Consider the following 15,372-nt stretch of genomic DNA (forward strand, 5'->3'; position numbering starts at 1 on the left):
CCTGACCTTTGATACCATCTGTGGACCCATGAAGTTCTGAAACTCAAGCGTGCATCTGCATCCCCTGGGGGCCTTGTTAAAACTACACTGGGACCACCGCGCAGGGTCTGGTCTCGGAGGTCTGGGATGGGGCTGGAGGATTTGCTTGTACCTATCAGGTTCCAGGTGAGATCCTGAGTCAGTTCTGACTTGGAAGACAACAATTCAGGGCTGTCAACTGAAATGCATGGCAACATTCTAGAACAAAGTGAAACGTGACTGAAAGTCAAGGGTGTGAAATGAGTCATTCACTTAAAAATACATGACTGTCTACTGGGCAAAGACACCTGCACTGGCAGCGGTTGAAATACTGCTCAGATGTTCTCATGGTGAGAGGCGCCCCCTGCTGGCCATGGGTCTCTGTGAGCCACAATCATCCTGGGGCTAAGACTACGCCTCCTGTGGCCTCCAACCTCTCAGAACTCTGCATGTTCCATCTTCCAAGGCCCACCCTTCCCAGTCTGGCCCCAACTATGTAAATAGAGGTGGTTAGGACACTCTTCATCCTGCCCCTTATTCAGGAGCATGTCAGTATTGACAAGAAGTCTGGGCTTCTGGGGCATCCCTCATCCCCAAAACCTTCGGTTGTATCTTCTGGAACTCATGTTCAGCCATCAGCAAAATGTCCTATATCCTCAAACTCTTGTATGAACGTTCTTTCACCTTCTCGCTCAAATGGAAACCTGGCAACATTGCTTCTCCTGCAGCCTCTTAAGGGGACTTGGCTCTCTCTCTCACCTCTTCCTCCTCTGAAGTGGGCTGGTCCGTGGGGTAGGCATACCCCTTGGTTCTCAGCACCACTGCCAGCCTTCTTCCTTCGTCCCATTCTGAGTCTTACGTCCCCAGACAGCATGCCTCCTCACCCGGTGCAGGACACATTGCTCCAGCACATCCCTCCTACTCCCGCAGCCTTCTCCCCCTTTCTAAGGATTCTTCTCATCAGCCCATGAGAAGCATTTAATTTCCACCTTGGGAAAAAAAACCCAAACCTCTTTCCCCCACCTTCACTCCCTGATACTGTCCAATTTTTCTCATTGGAAGCACCCTGCAGAGATGTCCATATTTGGGGGCTCTAATTTCACTCCTCCACGGCCTCTTGAGCCAGTCCCATCAGATTTTCCCCACCACGCCACAGAAATGGCTCTTCTCCAACGGCCCCCACATGCCAACCCTGCCCCCAGTGTCCAGTTCTCTGTCCTCATCTGTACTATTTCACAGCTGACCGCACCTCCTTGGTCCCGGATGTCCCTTCACCTTCAAGCTCAGAAACCCAACCGGGTGCACAACACCTTAGCATTTATCATGTCTGCATGAGCTCCTGAACTTTCTTCCCCAAACCTGCTCCTCCAACCTCCTCTTGTCTCAGAAAATGGGCACTCCACCCTGCGGCTGCTCAGACCAAGATCCTGTGGAGGGACTGGTGACTTTCCCAGCAAGTTGACAGAGATGTCAGAGATGTCAATTTTTCAGTAAGGCTTTCACTTGCCATCCCCTCTCCCATTTCTACCTTTCATCTGACTTTCCTTATCCTATATGTTTTTCCATTCTCCTCCTGAGTATTTAGCACCCTCTGACTTGCCCCAAGAGGACAGAGATTTTGGCCTGCTCACTGCTGGGTTTCCAACCCGTGGCCTGTGAATGGCCCGCAGGAGACTCGTACGTATGTGTGGGATACAGATTATGCTGACACCTGGAGGATCATGAGGGGGTGGCAGCAAAGGAGGGGGAAGCATTGTCAGCCAAGGGAACAATCAGTGCAAATCCATGGGCTGTAGCAGTTGGGGCAGGGTGGGGGCCAAGAGGTAAGGACGGTGGGTGGCAGGACCCAGGTCACCGTGAACACAGACTGCAGGCTCTTGGGGCCAGGAAGCCGCTGGCTCAGGCCTCCCCTCCTTTGTCCTGCTGGACTGGCGTGGAGGAGACAACAACGGGACAGCTAGGGACCCTGTGCACAGTCCTAGGGCCCTTGGGTCTTCCTCGCTCACTGCCTTGCACAAGGTCCGCTGAGAAGCTCATCGTGCCCTGACCCGACCACTTGCTAACTGGAAAACTGACAGGACAACGTTTAAGAAAAAAAAAAAAATCATCTCATCAGTGGGGTGGGAGCTTACTCACTGCCCTCAGAACCAAACTGTCCTCCTTGTGTACGGTGACACAGCCATCAATCTTACAGCTGGTGTGGAACAGGCCCAGGCTCTGGATGAAGCCCCTGATCACCTTGGGCAGAACATGCGAATCCTACTAGAGCCAGGGCTCTGGACCCAGCCTCCTGCCAGGACAGGAGAGCCTGAGAAGCTGACTGGGCATGGAGGCGTCAAAGACCCTGGTGGCCCTGGCCCCCACTTGGATGGGGCCCAGTCAGAAAAAGTCCTGCATTTTCATTGTGAGAGACTGAATGGGTGGTGGGGACACACAAATTCCTGCCGGCAACAAAGACCCACCTGTTTTCCATTGGCCCTCATCTCCCCTCTTCCTTTGTATTAATTCACACACCAAAAAATCATTTGAAATTAATATATTCTGGGTAAACACATTCACTTTCTTTTAAATTTGCAAAACCCTCCAGTGAAAACATTTGAATATGTAACACAAAGGCCCGTTTTCTTTGGGAAGCATGGATCATTTCCAAGGTGAAAGGCAGCATAAACATGTCCTAAGTAAGAGGCACATTCACAAAAGTACCAAGCTGGAGTAATAAACAGATTTGGGAGATTATTATTGTGTTTTGAGAAAGAATCCTTACTTGTCTGAACCGTGGGGGAGTTCGAGTGTGTTTTTATTTTAATGGATTAATCATTTATGTCTGAAGGTCTCCCTCCTTCCTGTGAAGGCAATGCAGGAGGTTTGCAGGAAGTTATAAATCATGTCAGTGTTTGGGCCTCATCTCTGGGAGGCCTGGTCTATGAGGAAGTCATACTAATAATTTGAGAGAGGCCAACCAGGTCAAGGCAGAGCTGTAGATGGAGAAGCCCCAGAAGGTGGTGGCCCAGCCTGTATATGGGGTCCTGCCCCTGCCATCAGGGAGTGGGGCAGCTCCAGAAAGAAGTATTTTATCCCTGGTTTGGCAAGTTTCTCTGGGCCTTGATTTTCCCCTCTGTATAATGGATTGGAGGCTCTCTGAGGGGCCATCAGCTCAGACCATCTGTGTCCACAAACTGTAGTGAAATATGGCTGAGACAACCCCTAATCTCTCCCATACCTGTGCCACCCTGGACCGTAAACAGGCATTTTCTGAGCATTTTAGATATAGCAGATCTCATCAGGCTGATAAGGCAAGAGCTACTACTGTTATTCCCATATTACAAGTATGTTCACTTGCCTTCTTTGTATGCCAAAAGCACTTGAACCCAGGTCTCTCTGGCTCAGAGTTCAGCTCTTGACTCTGTGACAGAGTTGTCGCCCAATGGGAGCTGCACCGTGCCTAGGGTGGAAAGCCCTACCCAGCTCCTGCCCCCTGGAGTGGGATCTCTGTGCCTCTGCCCACCAGCCACATGCGAACTCCCCAGCACCTCTGCCCATTGGCTTGGAGTCTTTTGAGCACTCAGAGAAGCAGTTAACTAGGCAGGGCCCTCTGTCCTCCCTTCTTCATCCCCCTAACCCCTTCCCCCTGGTTGAAGAGAAACTATCTGGAGGAATGGACACAGAACATCGCTCCCTGACTGTGTGTCCACACACAGCCTCCACTCAGTAAGCCACAGGCCAGCTTCCGGGCCAAGTGGGGACCGAACCAGACCTCCAGGAGCACTGCTGGGCAACAGCACCGAATCCTACCTAGGCAGCTCAGGATCTTCATGGTTTTCAATTATGCTTGGGATGAATGACAAAAGGGAACCAATCCCAGGGATGGATTTCCTCCTGCCTTCTCTCCTGCTTCCTCAGGACACTCCTGAGCAAGGCAGCATTCCTGCTGTCGTGAGCACCAAGGGTGCCTCCTCAGCTTCCCAGGGGCTCTGCCAGGAAGCCTCTTGCACCACGCTGCAGCCTGCAAAGCTCTCTGCGTCCGCTGCCACTGTGAGCCTTGCATGGCACCCCAGCCTTCCTGGGACCTGAAGCAGCATCGGGAGTCTACACTGTGATGGGCTGAGCCCCAGCTGAGCTGGACAAGCGAGCCACATGGCTTGCCAACCTCAGTCCTGCTGAGGCCCGGCTGGCCCTACCTTCCCTGCCATAGCTCCTTCATCACGTGCTCAGGCTGCCAGCTGTTTTTGGCCAGGCCTGAGCTCAGCACAAGGGCAGAGGGACATGAGGCAGGGTGCCTGTCCCCTGTCCTCCACAGTGTGTGGCCCACACCTGCATCCACCATCTGGATTCTTTAATAGCAAGAACATGATGCCCTGGTAAGGAGGAGTAGGGTAAGGCAGGGCAGGGCAGGTGTTAAGAGTCTGGACTTTGGAGTCAAGATGTGCTTTGCAGTTCCTAACTGCAAGGCTGGGATCCTGAGATCACCGAATCCCTCTGAGCTCCAGTCACCTCCTCCATGAAACGGGGATGGCGCACCACAGGTATTCAGCATTTGCTTTTCTGTGTCTTTCACGCCATTCTATTTTCAACATCTTCCCGTCTTCCCAGACAAATACAACTTTTTTCCCCCCTCTCAGTCCGACACAGAGCTTAACTTCTCTAACACTCGGAAAACCTTGCTTATTTCCAGGTCAGCAGGCAGTGGACTTAGGTTTCTGGGAGGCAACTCCACCTACTTTAGCATGGTGCTTCCATAAGGGAGCTGGCTAGTGGACCCACACGTCACCCCCAAGTGCTGGGAGTCAGCCCAACCCAGGAACTTCATGGGCTCCTGCAGCTAGAGGCGCCCCCTCCCCCACCCCACCCCAGTGGCCTCACCTGGCTGTCATGGGGCCAAGCACAAAGGGCCAATTTAATGACAAAAAAACCCTGATCACCAAGTATGAGATCCCAGCATGCTCCTGACTACTGATCGTGTTTCCCCTGGAAGAGAAGCCTTAAATCTTTCCGCAGTTAGGAAATAGATCTCAAGTGGCCTCTTTTGGTTCTCAGCGGTTGGTTTTGCTTTACGTAGACTCCCCTGGACCAAAAGCAGCCTCTTCGGTGGAGACTAGGTCATGGTAGGGCCGGTGGGTGTGGGTGGGAGGTGTTCAGGGAGGGACTGAACAGCTGCATAGCCTACTTCCCACCTGGAGGGAGGGGCTCATTCTCTAGCTGGAGCCGAGGGATACCTCATGGTGCTTCTGGGTTTGGGCTTTGCTCTTGGATTCAGCACTGGGCGTGACTAACGGACTCAACCGCATCATGACCTCAGACTCACAGGTCTGGGGAGACGTGGGGCAGAAGGGCATGGACTTGCCCTTAGCACCATGGACGTGCCAGTTAGCATATGAAGTCATCTAAACCACACAGTCTCTTCCAGAGGCCCGGGGCAAGTACAGGCTCTCACCTGTGAGGCACTCAGTTTCCCTGGCAGGTGGCTCCCCTCCCCCTCCTCAGAGATTCTTTTGTAAGAAATCAAGAAGAAGAGGTTCAAGCTCTCTAAGCCCCTCGTTCTTGTGAAGTGGGGTCAGAATATAAAAGGCTAATGAATACTGCTTCATTTGCCTTGTCCAGGTTTATCCGAGGACCCGAGGGACCCGGGGCGAGCCATGTCGAGTTGTTTCACAACCAAGCGGTCACCGACGTTGTACCACGCCGGGCACTCCTTGCCAGGTTTAGAGGGAAAAGCCCTCTTTCTGTTACAGAGCACGTGCTCTGCCCTTGGAGCAGCCCCTGGTGCCAGGGAGCCCCAGACACTGCCTGCTGGCTACACTGTACAGTGGCCTCTGAACCTAGTCTGGGTTAACTCACCTAGTTGTAACTAGGAACCCCTGGGTTATTTCTGGAGAAATCCAGTGACTTCATTGTAGGCCTGGATTTAAGCCAGCAAGCACAGCTGCAAACCCCCAAAGAATTAAGTATGTCCCAGGGTAAGGGAAATACTAAGATATGGCCTAGGCATGTATGGCTATAAAAATCCTACAACATCCTGCAGGGTAAATGTAGACACCAGCTGAGCTCACCCCAGTTGTCCTTAAATGGCTTGTTACCCTGATTCCAGAGGTAAGTGAAATGGAGCCTCATTATGTAATCATTCTTAACACCTTGCTCACTTTATCTCAGAGCAGAAGCCCTGGCCACCAGCTGGCACAAAAGATCTAGGGCAGACTTGGAGTTTCCACACCGCCGTGATACTTGAACGCCCTGCTCAATGGTCGAAGTGGAGCCCCGCTGGGCTTGGCTGGATGTATCTAACTTCTGTGGGGTGCTGACCACGGCACTGTGATGGCCTGCTTGTGTTGATGGCTGAAATGGCCAGGTTGGGGCATCCAGTGGTGTGACACAGAGGTCAAAGCATGGTCCTGGGTCTAGGAAGACACCCACCAGTGGTGTGGCTGCAGATAAGTGTGACCTTACCTAGAGATTCATCCATAACATGGGTTAAAATACACTGACTGGCAAAGTCTACATGACGTGTTAGCACAGGGCTTGGCCAGCCTAAGTGCTCAGAAAACACTGGCTATTTCAGTGGCTTGTATTGTCATCGGGAGGGGCTTATTCTTCTCAGTTTCTAGGTGTCTTGGCAACACGGGGGTCTGTGAGAAGCAATAAAAATGTCCCAAGCCTGCTCAGGTTCTTAGCTTGGTCCCAACTGAGGCTTGTTGAGCCTCTTAGGGAGGCATACGGGAAGCAGGCCCTGTTGTAAGAGGTAATGCCTCCCCACTTGACAGGTGATTCGGGTGAACACCACCTGGGAGAGGAATGTTGTGTTGTAGACAGTGTCAGCTACTCAGTGGGTCCAAGAGCACAGCAGCTGGCTGTCGCTGAGGCACCAGTACATTCTATGGGGACCCCACTAGAGCCCCGGCTGCTGAGTGTGACTTGCCTGAGTAGCTCACCCCCTTGCACTGGGATCATCTCATCAAAGAAGGCTTCAGGTGAAGCCATACGGAGAAACTAGTCGGCAGACTGCCCTTTCTCCACTGCTGCCCTTTACTTACTACAGGGACGAGATACTTGGGGCTCAGACAATCTTTAAGATAGAGTACGGGACAGGGAGGAGTGCTGTGAGCAGCATTTCGGGAACGCTTTGAAGGGACGACATGCATGGAGCCATTTACTAACCATTCACCTGCAGGACGTGGGTCTGGAAGAGCTCCTCATGGCCGGAGGCGTGGCAGGTGTAGTTGCCCATGTGGATGGTGGTCACCTTGGTGATGTAGAGGGAGTCATCCTCTCCGAAGTCCTGCACAGGGCGAGGAAGACAAGGAGGTCGGCCTTTGCACTGAGTAGGCCGGGAAGGATAGACAGGTCTCCTACTTTTCCAAGAAAACAGAAACCCTGCTGTGGTAGAGCCCCTCCCTCAAGAATGTGGTGGAGGCCTCCTGAAAACAAAGGCAGGCAACGTGGCCCAATCAACATGACTCTGGAACTTGCGCTGTGTCCAATCAGACGATATGTCACCAAATATGGAAGACAAAGAAGTAGAAATTGCATAAAAGGCTACACCCCACTGCACTTGAGACTCGGTTTTTTTGGTACGAACCCACTGAGCTCGTGCCGGCAGGACGAATCAAGTTGCTTCCTGGACAGACAAGCCTCGGCGTCCCGTCGCTCTGTGTGAGAATCCTCCTACACTGTAGCCGAGCTGCCTGCGAGGCTGTGACGGCCCGGGCAGCGGGGACCCCTCCTCCGTGTTGCTTGCCTCGACCTGATATACTCACCTAACACCTTATTCAGCCTTTGAGGCCAGGCTTGAATACCTTCCCCACACACCCCTTCAATTTCTAATCACTGGGCTCGTTTGCCCCTCCTACTAATCCTGGGCCTGCTCGGCTGGTTTCCTGGGCTTCTCACCCACCTGCTGAGAAGCTCTGGCGGTCAGCCTTGTTTAGGGCTGGCAAGTATTTCTTACAAAACTCGACACCCTCAAAACAAATAATCCAATTAAAATGGGCAGAGGACACGAACAGACATTTCTCCAGAGAAGACATCCAGATGGCCAACAGGCACATGAAAAGATGCTCAGCATCACTTATCAGGGAAATGTGAACCAAAACTACAATGAGGTATCATCTCACACCCATGAGGAGAGCTAAAATCAACAACCTAAACAACAACAGGTGCTGCTGAGGGTGTGGAGGAAAAGGCGCCCTCTTGCACTGCCGATGGGAATGCAACGTGGTACAGCCACGGTGGGCAGTAGCATGGAGCTTCCTCAAAAAGTTCAAAGTACAAGTAGTTTATGATCCAGCAATCGCACGGCGAGGTATTCAGCCAAAGAATACAAAAAGACCGATTCAAAGGGATACACACACCCTGATATTTAGACCAGCATTATTTACAACAGCCAAGATAGGGAAACAGCTCCAGTGTTCATCACCTGATGAGTGGATAAAGCAGATGTGGTACACGTCTCCAGTGGGATATTCAGTCATAAAGAATGAAATCCTGTCATTAGCAAAACTATGGGTAGAGCTAGAGACTATATATACTAAGTGAAACAAGTCAGCGAGAGACAAATACCATATGCTTTCCCTCATATGGGGAATTTAAGAAACAAAATGAACAAGCAAAGGGAAAAAATAAGAGAGAGAGGCAAACCAACAGACTCTTAACCATAGAGAACAAACGGCTGGTTACCAGAGGGGAGGTGGGCGGGGGATGGGTGAAATAGGTGATGGGGGTTAAGGAGGGCACTTGTGATGAGCACCGCGTGATGTATGGAAGCGTTCAATCGCTCTACTATACACCTGAAAGTAATATTACACTGTGCGTTAACTGGAATTAAAAAAAACCGAGAAAGTTTTTCTTAAAGGGACAGACAGCAAATCTTTTCGGCCTTGTGGGCCATACTCAACTCTGCCTTGTAGCACAAAGATAATCATGACAGTACATACATTAATGAGCACCACTCAGCTCCAGTGAAATTTTATTTAAAAAAGTAGGCGGGAGGACAGATATGGCTTGCAGGGAGACTTGGCCTACCCATGGTTCAAATCCACCTTCTCCAAAGACTTCCAGGCAGCTTACAGAGACCTAGATAACCTGAGAAGGGGAATAGAACCCTGAGGAAAATGAGGGCAGACAAAAAACTAGGGAAGGGACATAAAAGAGAACCAGGAGGGGCTGATGCCAGGGGTTCAGTAAGAAAAAACTCAGTAAGCCCAGACTCTATGACCTCTGCAGCCACACAGCGTGGGATCCTCTAGGCCAGTGTAGAGGGGAGGATGGGCAGGAGGCGGCCTTGGCAGGTCGGAGTCCCTGAGGAGCATCCGATGGGCAAGGAGGGCCTGCCCCAGGGCCTGTCGGGTCAGATGTACTCGCTCTTGCCAGGACCAGGCACCGTGTGGGCCCTGGCCAGACACCAAATACAGACATGCCGGCGAGTGGTACTGCGGGTGTTTCTGGGACACCCCTCATCAGGTCTGGACTTAGCTACTCCGCATCTTTGAGGGGTGGGGCTCAGAACTGACAGGATGGAGGAGGTCCTGGCTTACTGGCGAGAACACAGGGCTGTGCAGTGATCGAAGTCCGGCACCGGGGCTCAGGAGACTCGGATTTTAGTTGAATTCTGTCACTGACCAAATGTCCCCTCATCCCTCTGGGCTCTGGTTTCTCCACCTGTGTGTGCCCTGCCCACCTCCTGGGGTGTTGGGGAGATCTGGCAAGAGAACACACATGAATACTTCTCCCAGTGTGAGAAGTGTGACGTACATGGGTGTGTTACTTTTCTTCTTCTTCTTCTTTTTTTTTTTTAAATTTTATTGATTTATTTTGAGAGAGAGAGTGAGCACACATGTGGGAGGGGCAGAGAGAGAGGGAGAGAGAGAATTCCACGCAGCCTCTGCACTGTCAGCACAGAGCCCGATGCGGGGCTCGAAATCACAAACTGTGAGATCAAGACCTGAACCGAAATCAAGACTTGAATGTTTAACCGACTGAGCCACTTAGGCGCCCTTCTTCGTCTTATTAACAGCATATGCAAAACTCCCCTTGACCTCCTAGAGCCAACACCAAACCATCCCTCTTGCCATTCCCTGTGCCCTTTTCCATAGAAGCAATCTGGTGGCAGGAGGGAGGGAAGGCTATCAATCACCGTGGCACAAAGTGTTGTCAGAGGGCAGCCGCAGAGCAGCTCCCGGAAACGCTGACCCTCTGCCTTGCTCACCATCCAGGGCGCCCCACCACAACCATCATGAGACCCATCAAGATGTTTTTTGGCTAATTAGCCCAGTGAGGGAGTGCAGGCCCAGAGAGAGGCTTGGGGTAGGGCACAGCGGGGAAGGTGGGTCATGGATGCAGGCAGCCTGCTTTCATTTTCAGGGGGAAAAAAAAGTACACAACAGCATTCCCAATGGAGTAAAATATTGGAGAGGGCTGCTAGAGCCCAGTGAGTTTTCTCTGAAGCATTGCTCTGCTTAAAAAAGCCCCATTCCTATCACTTCCATAATAAAAATAAAACACCAGATAGCTGATTTGTCCTGTGTCATAACAGAGTCATAAAGGGTTCATACCTGAGTTGCTTATGAAAAGTTAATGGTTAGTCAGTTCTGGGGCTGACACATTTCTAGTCTAAGCTGTTTGTGTGTCAAAACCTAAGTCTGGAGGAAAATAGATTTTGCTTGGAGGCTTGGTGGCAAGATGGCATCTTGAAAAGAGGGCAGGGAATAGGGTGCACTCCCTACCTTGAGAGCCCCTCAATATCTCACCTGCTTGGGTCTAGGGCAGACTCCATCCCAAAGAACAACACCAGAGCTGTTAGCAGGGGGTCTGGTGCTGGGGACCCCCTGGCACTTTCCTTTTCCTGCTTCCCTGAGCCTTTGTACCCACAGCCCTTCCTCACTGGAGGGCCCTTGAAGCCGGGCTCGGGTTGTGGTGCCCCCTTGATGAGGCTGTGTAGTCAATGGGGACGACAGGTTGCTCAGGCTGAGAAGTGCGCCAAGGCCAAGGTTTTCACAGATCAACCGCAAAGTGATGGATTGGTCATAACACCAGCTCACAGTCTTCAAGACCTAGCTCTGTGCTGGGAAGCTTCATACACATTGCCTTGTATAATCCTCAGAAATAAAACTCCCAAACCAGAAAATGAAACAAAGGGCATCTGGGTGGCTCAGTCAGATAAGCATCCGACTTCGGCTCAGGTCATGATCTCAGGGTTCTTGGACTCGAGCCCTGCGTTGGGCTCTGTGCTGACAGCTCAGAGCCTGGAGCCTGCTTTGGATCCTCTGTCTCTCTCTCTCTCTCTGACCCTCCCCCATTCATGCTCTGTCTCTCTCTGTCTCAAAAATAAATAAATAATAAAATTTTTTTTAATAGAGAATGAAACAAAAGCCCAGTCCCCATAGGGTGAGGAAGCAAGCTCTCCTTCACAAGGTCTGCAGACTCTGATTTTCTCTCACCACCTCCACTGCACCCGGTGGCCCAATGCACCATCTTCTCACCTGGGGGACAGCAGGGACCCCCACTTCTTCCCCTCTGCTCTGTCCTCCACACGGCAGCCAGACCCTCCCCCCTCTCTCCGAGTCACAGCCCTAGAGGGTCTGCAGGGATGGCCTGCCATCCCCACCTTCTTCCACTCCCCCTTGCTCCTTCCACACTGGCACTGTGGCCTCCTGCTCGCACTCCAGGCATCCTGCCCCATTCTCCTGAAGGCGGTCAGTCTGGTTGGCACCCCCTCGTTGAAGTCTGCTCTAATGTTAACTGCTGAGATAGGGTTGAGAGCCCTCCCTGTAACCTTCACCCCCAACCCTCACTTGCCATTTTCTCTCTCTCTCTCTCTCTCTCTCTTTCTGGCACTTAGCATACCATTTGTATGTCTCCCTCCGACTGGGATGTGAGCTCCCCAGGGAGGGCAGGGACTCTGGTGCTGCACGGTGCTCCCTGCTGTGCCCCCAGTGCTTGGCACGGGCCTGGCGTCTGTTGGGCCCTCAATAGTGATTCAGCAACTGGATTGCACAAGTTGCTGAGTGAGGCTTTCCGCAGGGACTGTGTTCTGGTTCTCTGGGTTTGCAAACTGGGGCACCCACCTCTTGCCTTCCCATCCACCTGAGTGTTCAGAGACATGGGGTCAAAACGAGGTGGCTGGCAGGAAGGCAGAGAACTGATCCCAAGCATGGGGGATCAGCATGGGGTGGCCTCTGCTTCCCCACCCCATCTCCTTCTCCATGCTGCGTTCCTCAGGCCAGCCACAGAGGCTGGGATTGACCAAAGAGAAGGCTCTACCCAGAGCAGCAGGCAGACACGGAAAAGCCCATGCGTGCCATCTGAGGCTCGGCTGATGACTTCTGGTGAGCCCCTAACGACGTCATTTAACCTCTCTGTTTTTCCTCATTTCTGCTGGCAGCAGGGGCACAACTCCTGAGTGATCACTCAGGTGCTGAGGGGTGTGCATCAGTTCTTCAAGGGCATGATGGGATGCTGGATACGTTACGGCTCTCCTTCAAGCACCTAAGTCGTTACCAGCCTGTGACTTAGGCCCTGGGGAGAAGCTGACTGGGCAATAAATAAAATAATGTCTCAGGGCTAAAACAATAGGCATCATATAATCATAGAACGAAATGCATATTGTTTTCTGGAACATGAATACTGGCTACTGAAATCAAATTTACCTCATTGGATGCGAATTACTTTAAAAATTGATTTATAACAAGCTACATAATACTAAACCTGCAATCCTTCCTCTCCTGAATGTTCTTTGAGATGTGTCTGAATGCTGCTATCAATGCTTGATTGCATCTCTGTAATTGTCTTTTTATGGATGGCTTTTTTTGTTGTTGTTGTTCTGAAGCACAAAAATGTATTAGCAAAATCAAGGTTCCTTCCAGAAATAAACAGATGACAGATTAGACTATTCTTTGTACTGATGCACATCTGTCTTTGGGAAAGAGACAATTTTACTAAAAGGCATAGTTTTTGTCTTTTAAAAAGCTATTTTGTAAGTATCTGCCCTTAATAAAGAAAGTAATTAAATGAGACTTAAGTATTAAACAATATTTAAGCAGAGGGTAGATGGGGCAGGTTGTCATAGTGATACATGTGACTCAGGTCTAAGTAATATGAAAATGAGCCATCAGTGCTGAATATTTAGCGACTAGATGTGAAACACAAGGACTCCAGGGTGATTTCAGAGTTTAGGTTAATGATACTGTCAACGCTACAAGTTAAGACTCACTTTAGAACCATTTATTCAGAGCTTTTCCGACCCTGCCTTTCTCAGTAGCGGAGTCCTTCTCAGGAGCCCTCTGCCCTGGCTCTCTTTGGGGAGGAAAGAGTCAAGGAGAGGATCTTTGTCCCATGCTGGTTCGATTTGGCCCCAGAACCACTCACCCCAGTGTCCCTCCTGCATGAACGTTTCAACACAAAGGACCCAAACACTGAACAATACGCAGCCCCTTGGTGGTGACCAGGCTTCAGACATGTCCATTACCCAGACCAAGCAAGGACCAGATGCATCACAGTGGGCACACAGAAACATCCACGTCAACACACAGTACACATGAGCATGTGCGTGTGCCCTCATGTGCCCTCCCACCCCCATGCCTCTGTAGTTGACTTGACCACCCTGACCCACACTGGGGTCTCCGTGCTGGTCACTTCCTTCCAGACCCTTATAGAACATTCTTGCCACTCCGCACGCACCTGCTCAGAGTTCTCGTAAGAAGTCCCTGCAACTTAAAGCAATCCCTAAGTAGCTGCTGAACATCTAGGGTAGGGTGGAGCTGCTATGGACAGTCATGTTCAGTGTGAGCAACCCAAAGTTGGTCAGTTCTCTTGCTTATTCCCAGCTCCAGGCCAGCGAGCCACAGGAGTGAGAGGAATCACCGTGGGGAGAGCTCCTGGCTTCCCCGGGATTGCAGGGAGTACGTGGTCACTGGCTGACTTGGCTTTTATTTTCAGGTTCCCCCGTGATTGTGACTGCCAAAGCGGAAGCACCTTATCTCTCTGTGTACCACCGTATTGTCCCCAACGTGTGGCTCAGCTGGTGTTTGCTGAACGAATGGAGGTGTGTTAACTACTTGTGCTGGCTCTCAGGGAGCCCTGAGGGGAAGGGTAGTCAAGAAGTAATGTTATCCAGAGAGCGGTCTGGCTTTTGTTCGCCTGGGGGCTTTGGCCACTAGACTGCCTAACGATGTGATTTCTGATGGGGGCTCTGGCCATGCAGTACCAGCTCTGTCTCCCAGGGGCTAGGAGGTAGAGGTCAGCCACGTGAGCAACACGTGGTCAAGCTCTGGACACCAGGCTTGGGTGAGCTTCCCTGGCTGGCGATACCTTGTGCATGCCGTTACATGGCAACGCTGGGAAAAGGACACGTTCGTGACTGCACCGATGGACAATGGAAGCGCCGTGTTTGGACCCTCCTGGATTCTGCCTCATGGGCGGTGTTGGTGGAGGGAGGCTTCTTCTCTTGGCTGATTTTTTTTTTTTTCTTATAAACCCCAGAAATTCAGAAGTTCAAGACCAAGGTGTTGGCAGATTTGGTGTTTGTTGAGAGCCTGTTTCCTGGTTCTTGGAAGGTTGTTTTTTTCTTTTTTTTGCTGTAACCACAGATGGTGGGAGGGGTCAGGACTCTCCCTTTTAATAAGGGCACTAATCCCATTCATGAGGGTCTACCTTCACGACCTATTCACCTCCCACAGGTCCCACCACCAAATACCTTACAGTGGGGAGTAGGTGTGAACACATGAATTTTGCTGGGATATAAACATTCAGTCTATGGTACAGACAGATGCTTCCACACAAGAAACGATGAACAGAGGATAAAGGAGTTCAAATTCTGAGAAACAGATATCAGACTTACACCCAACATAACTCTACACATAGATTAAATATATGAAGCAACATTTTAACACACAGTCTCTGATCTTTAAGAAAGGAAAACATGAGATGATGTCCACACTGTCTCCAGCTCTCTGTTTGAGGGCATTTTCCAAACCGTAGCACAGACAACCAGCACTCACAGAACGGCAGCAATGGAAAAAGAGGTCAGAACACAGGTCTCTTGAGATACCTAGAATTTGTGAGCTGGGGTAGCAGAGAGGATGGGGCTTTGAAGGGAATTTCTTAGGGGGGCCCTTGAATCACTGGCTGGACACTAACTTATAGATGCTCAGGATGAGACTCTGCAAAGCCTTGCAGATCTCATATCCTGGGAGTCTGTGAGTGAAGTGGAGATCCCAGAAATGGCACACTGTTGAGAACAGTTGGGGTTTGGACCATCCAGAATGGAGAGACCTTGCCGAACATGCCAGGTATCCCCGTGGCTGATTTTAATCTATGCTCTTCCACTGTAATAAACGACAACTGCGAGTATAATAGCTCTCAGCGAGT

General features: G+C 51.0%; 1 protein-coding gene across 4 annotated transcripts in view; it reads right to left on the bottom strand.

Annotated features, from left to right (window-relative positions):
• FSTL4 (follistatin like 4) overlaps window positions 1-15,372 on the bottom strand; it is a 714,076-nt gene that overhangs the window by 33,139 nt on the left and 665,565 nt on the right. For all 4 annotated transcript variants that reach the window (XM_015083153.3, XM_053220961.1, XM_027076699.2 and 1 more), the window contains one exon: window positions 7,168-7,288. In XM_015083153.3, coding sequence (XP_014938639.1) covers window positions 7,168-7,288 — 121 coding nt within the window. The remainder of the gene's footprint in view (window positions 1-7,167; window positions 7,289-15,372) is intronic.

This window comes from Acinonyx jubatus, chromosome A1 (genome assembly GCF_027475565.1).
Source record: "Acinonyx jubatus isolate Ajub_Pintada_27869175 chromosome A1, VMU_Ajub_asm_v1.0, whole genome shotgun sequence".
NCBI classification, from domain to species: domain Eukaryota; kingdom Metazoa; phylum Chordata; class Mammalia; order Carnivora; family Felidae; genus Acinonyx; species Acinonyx jubatus.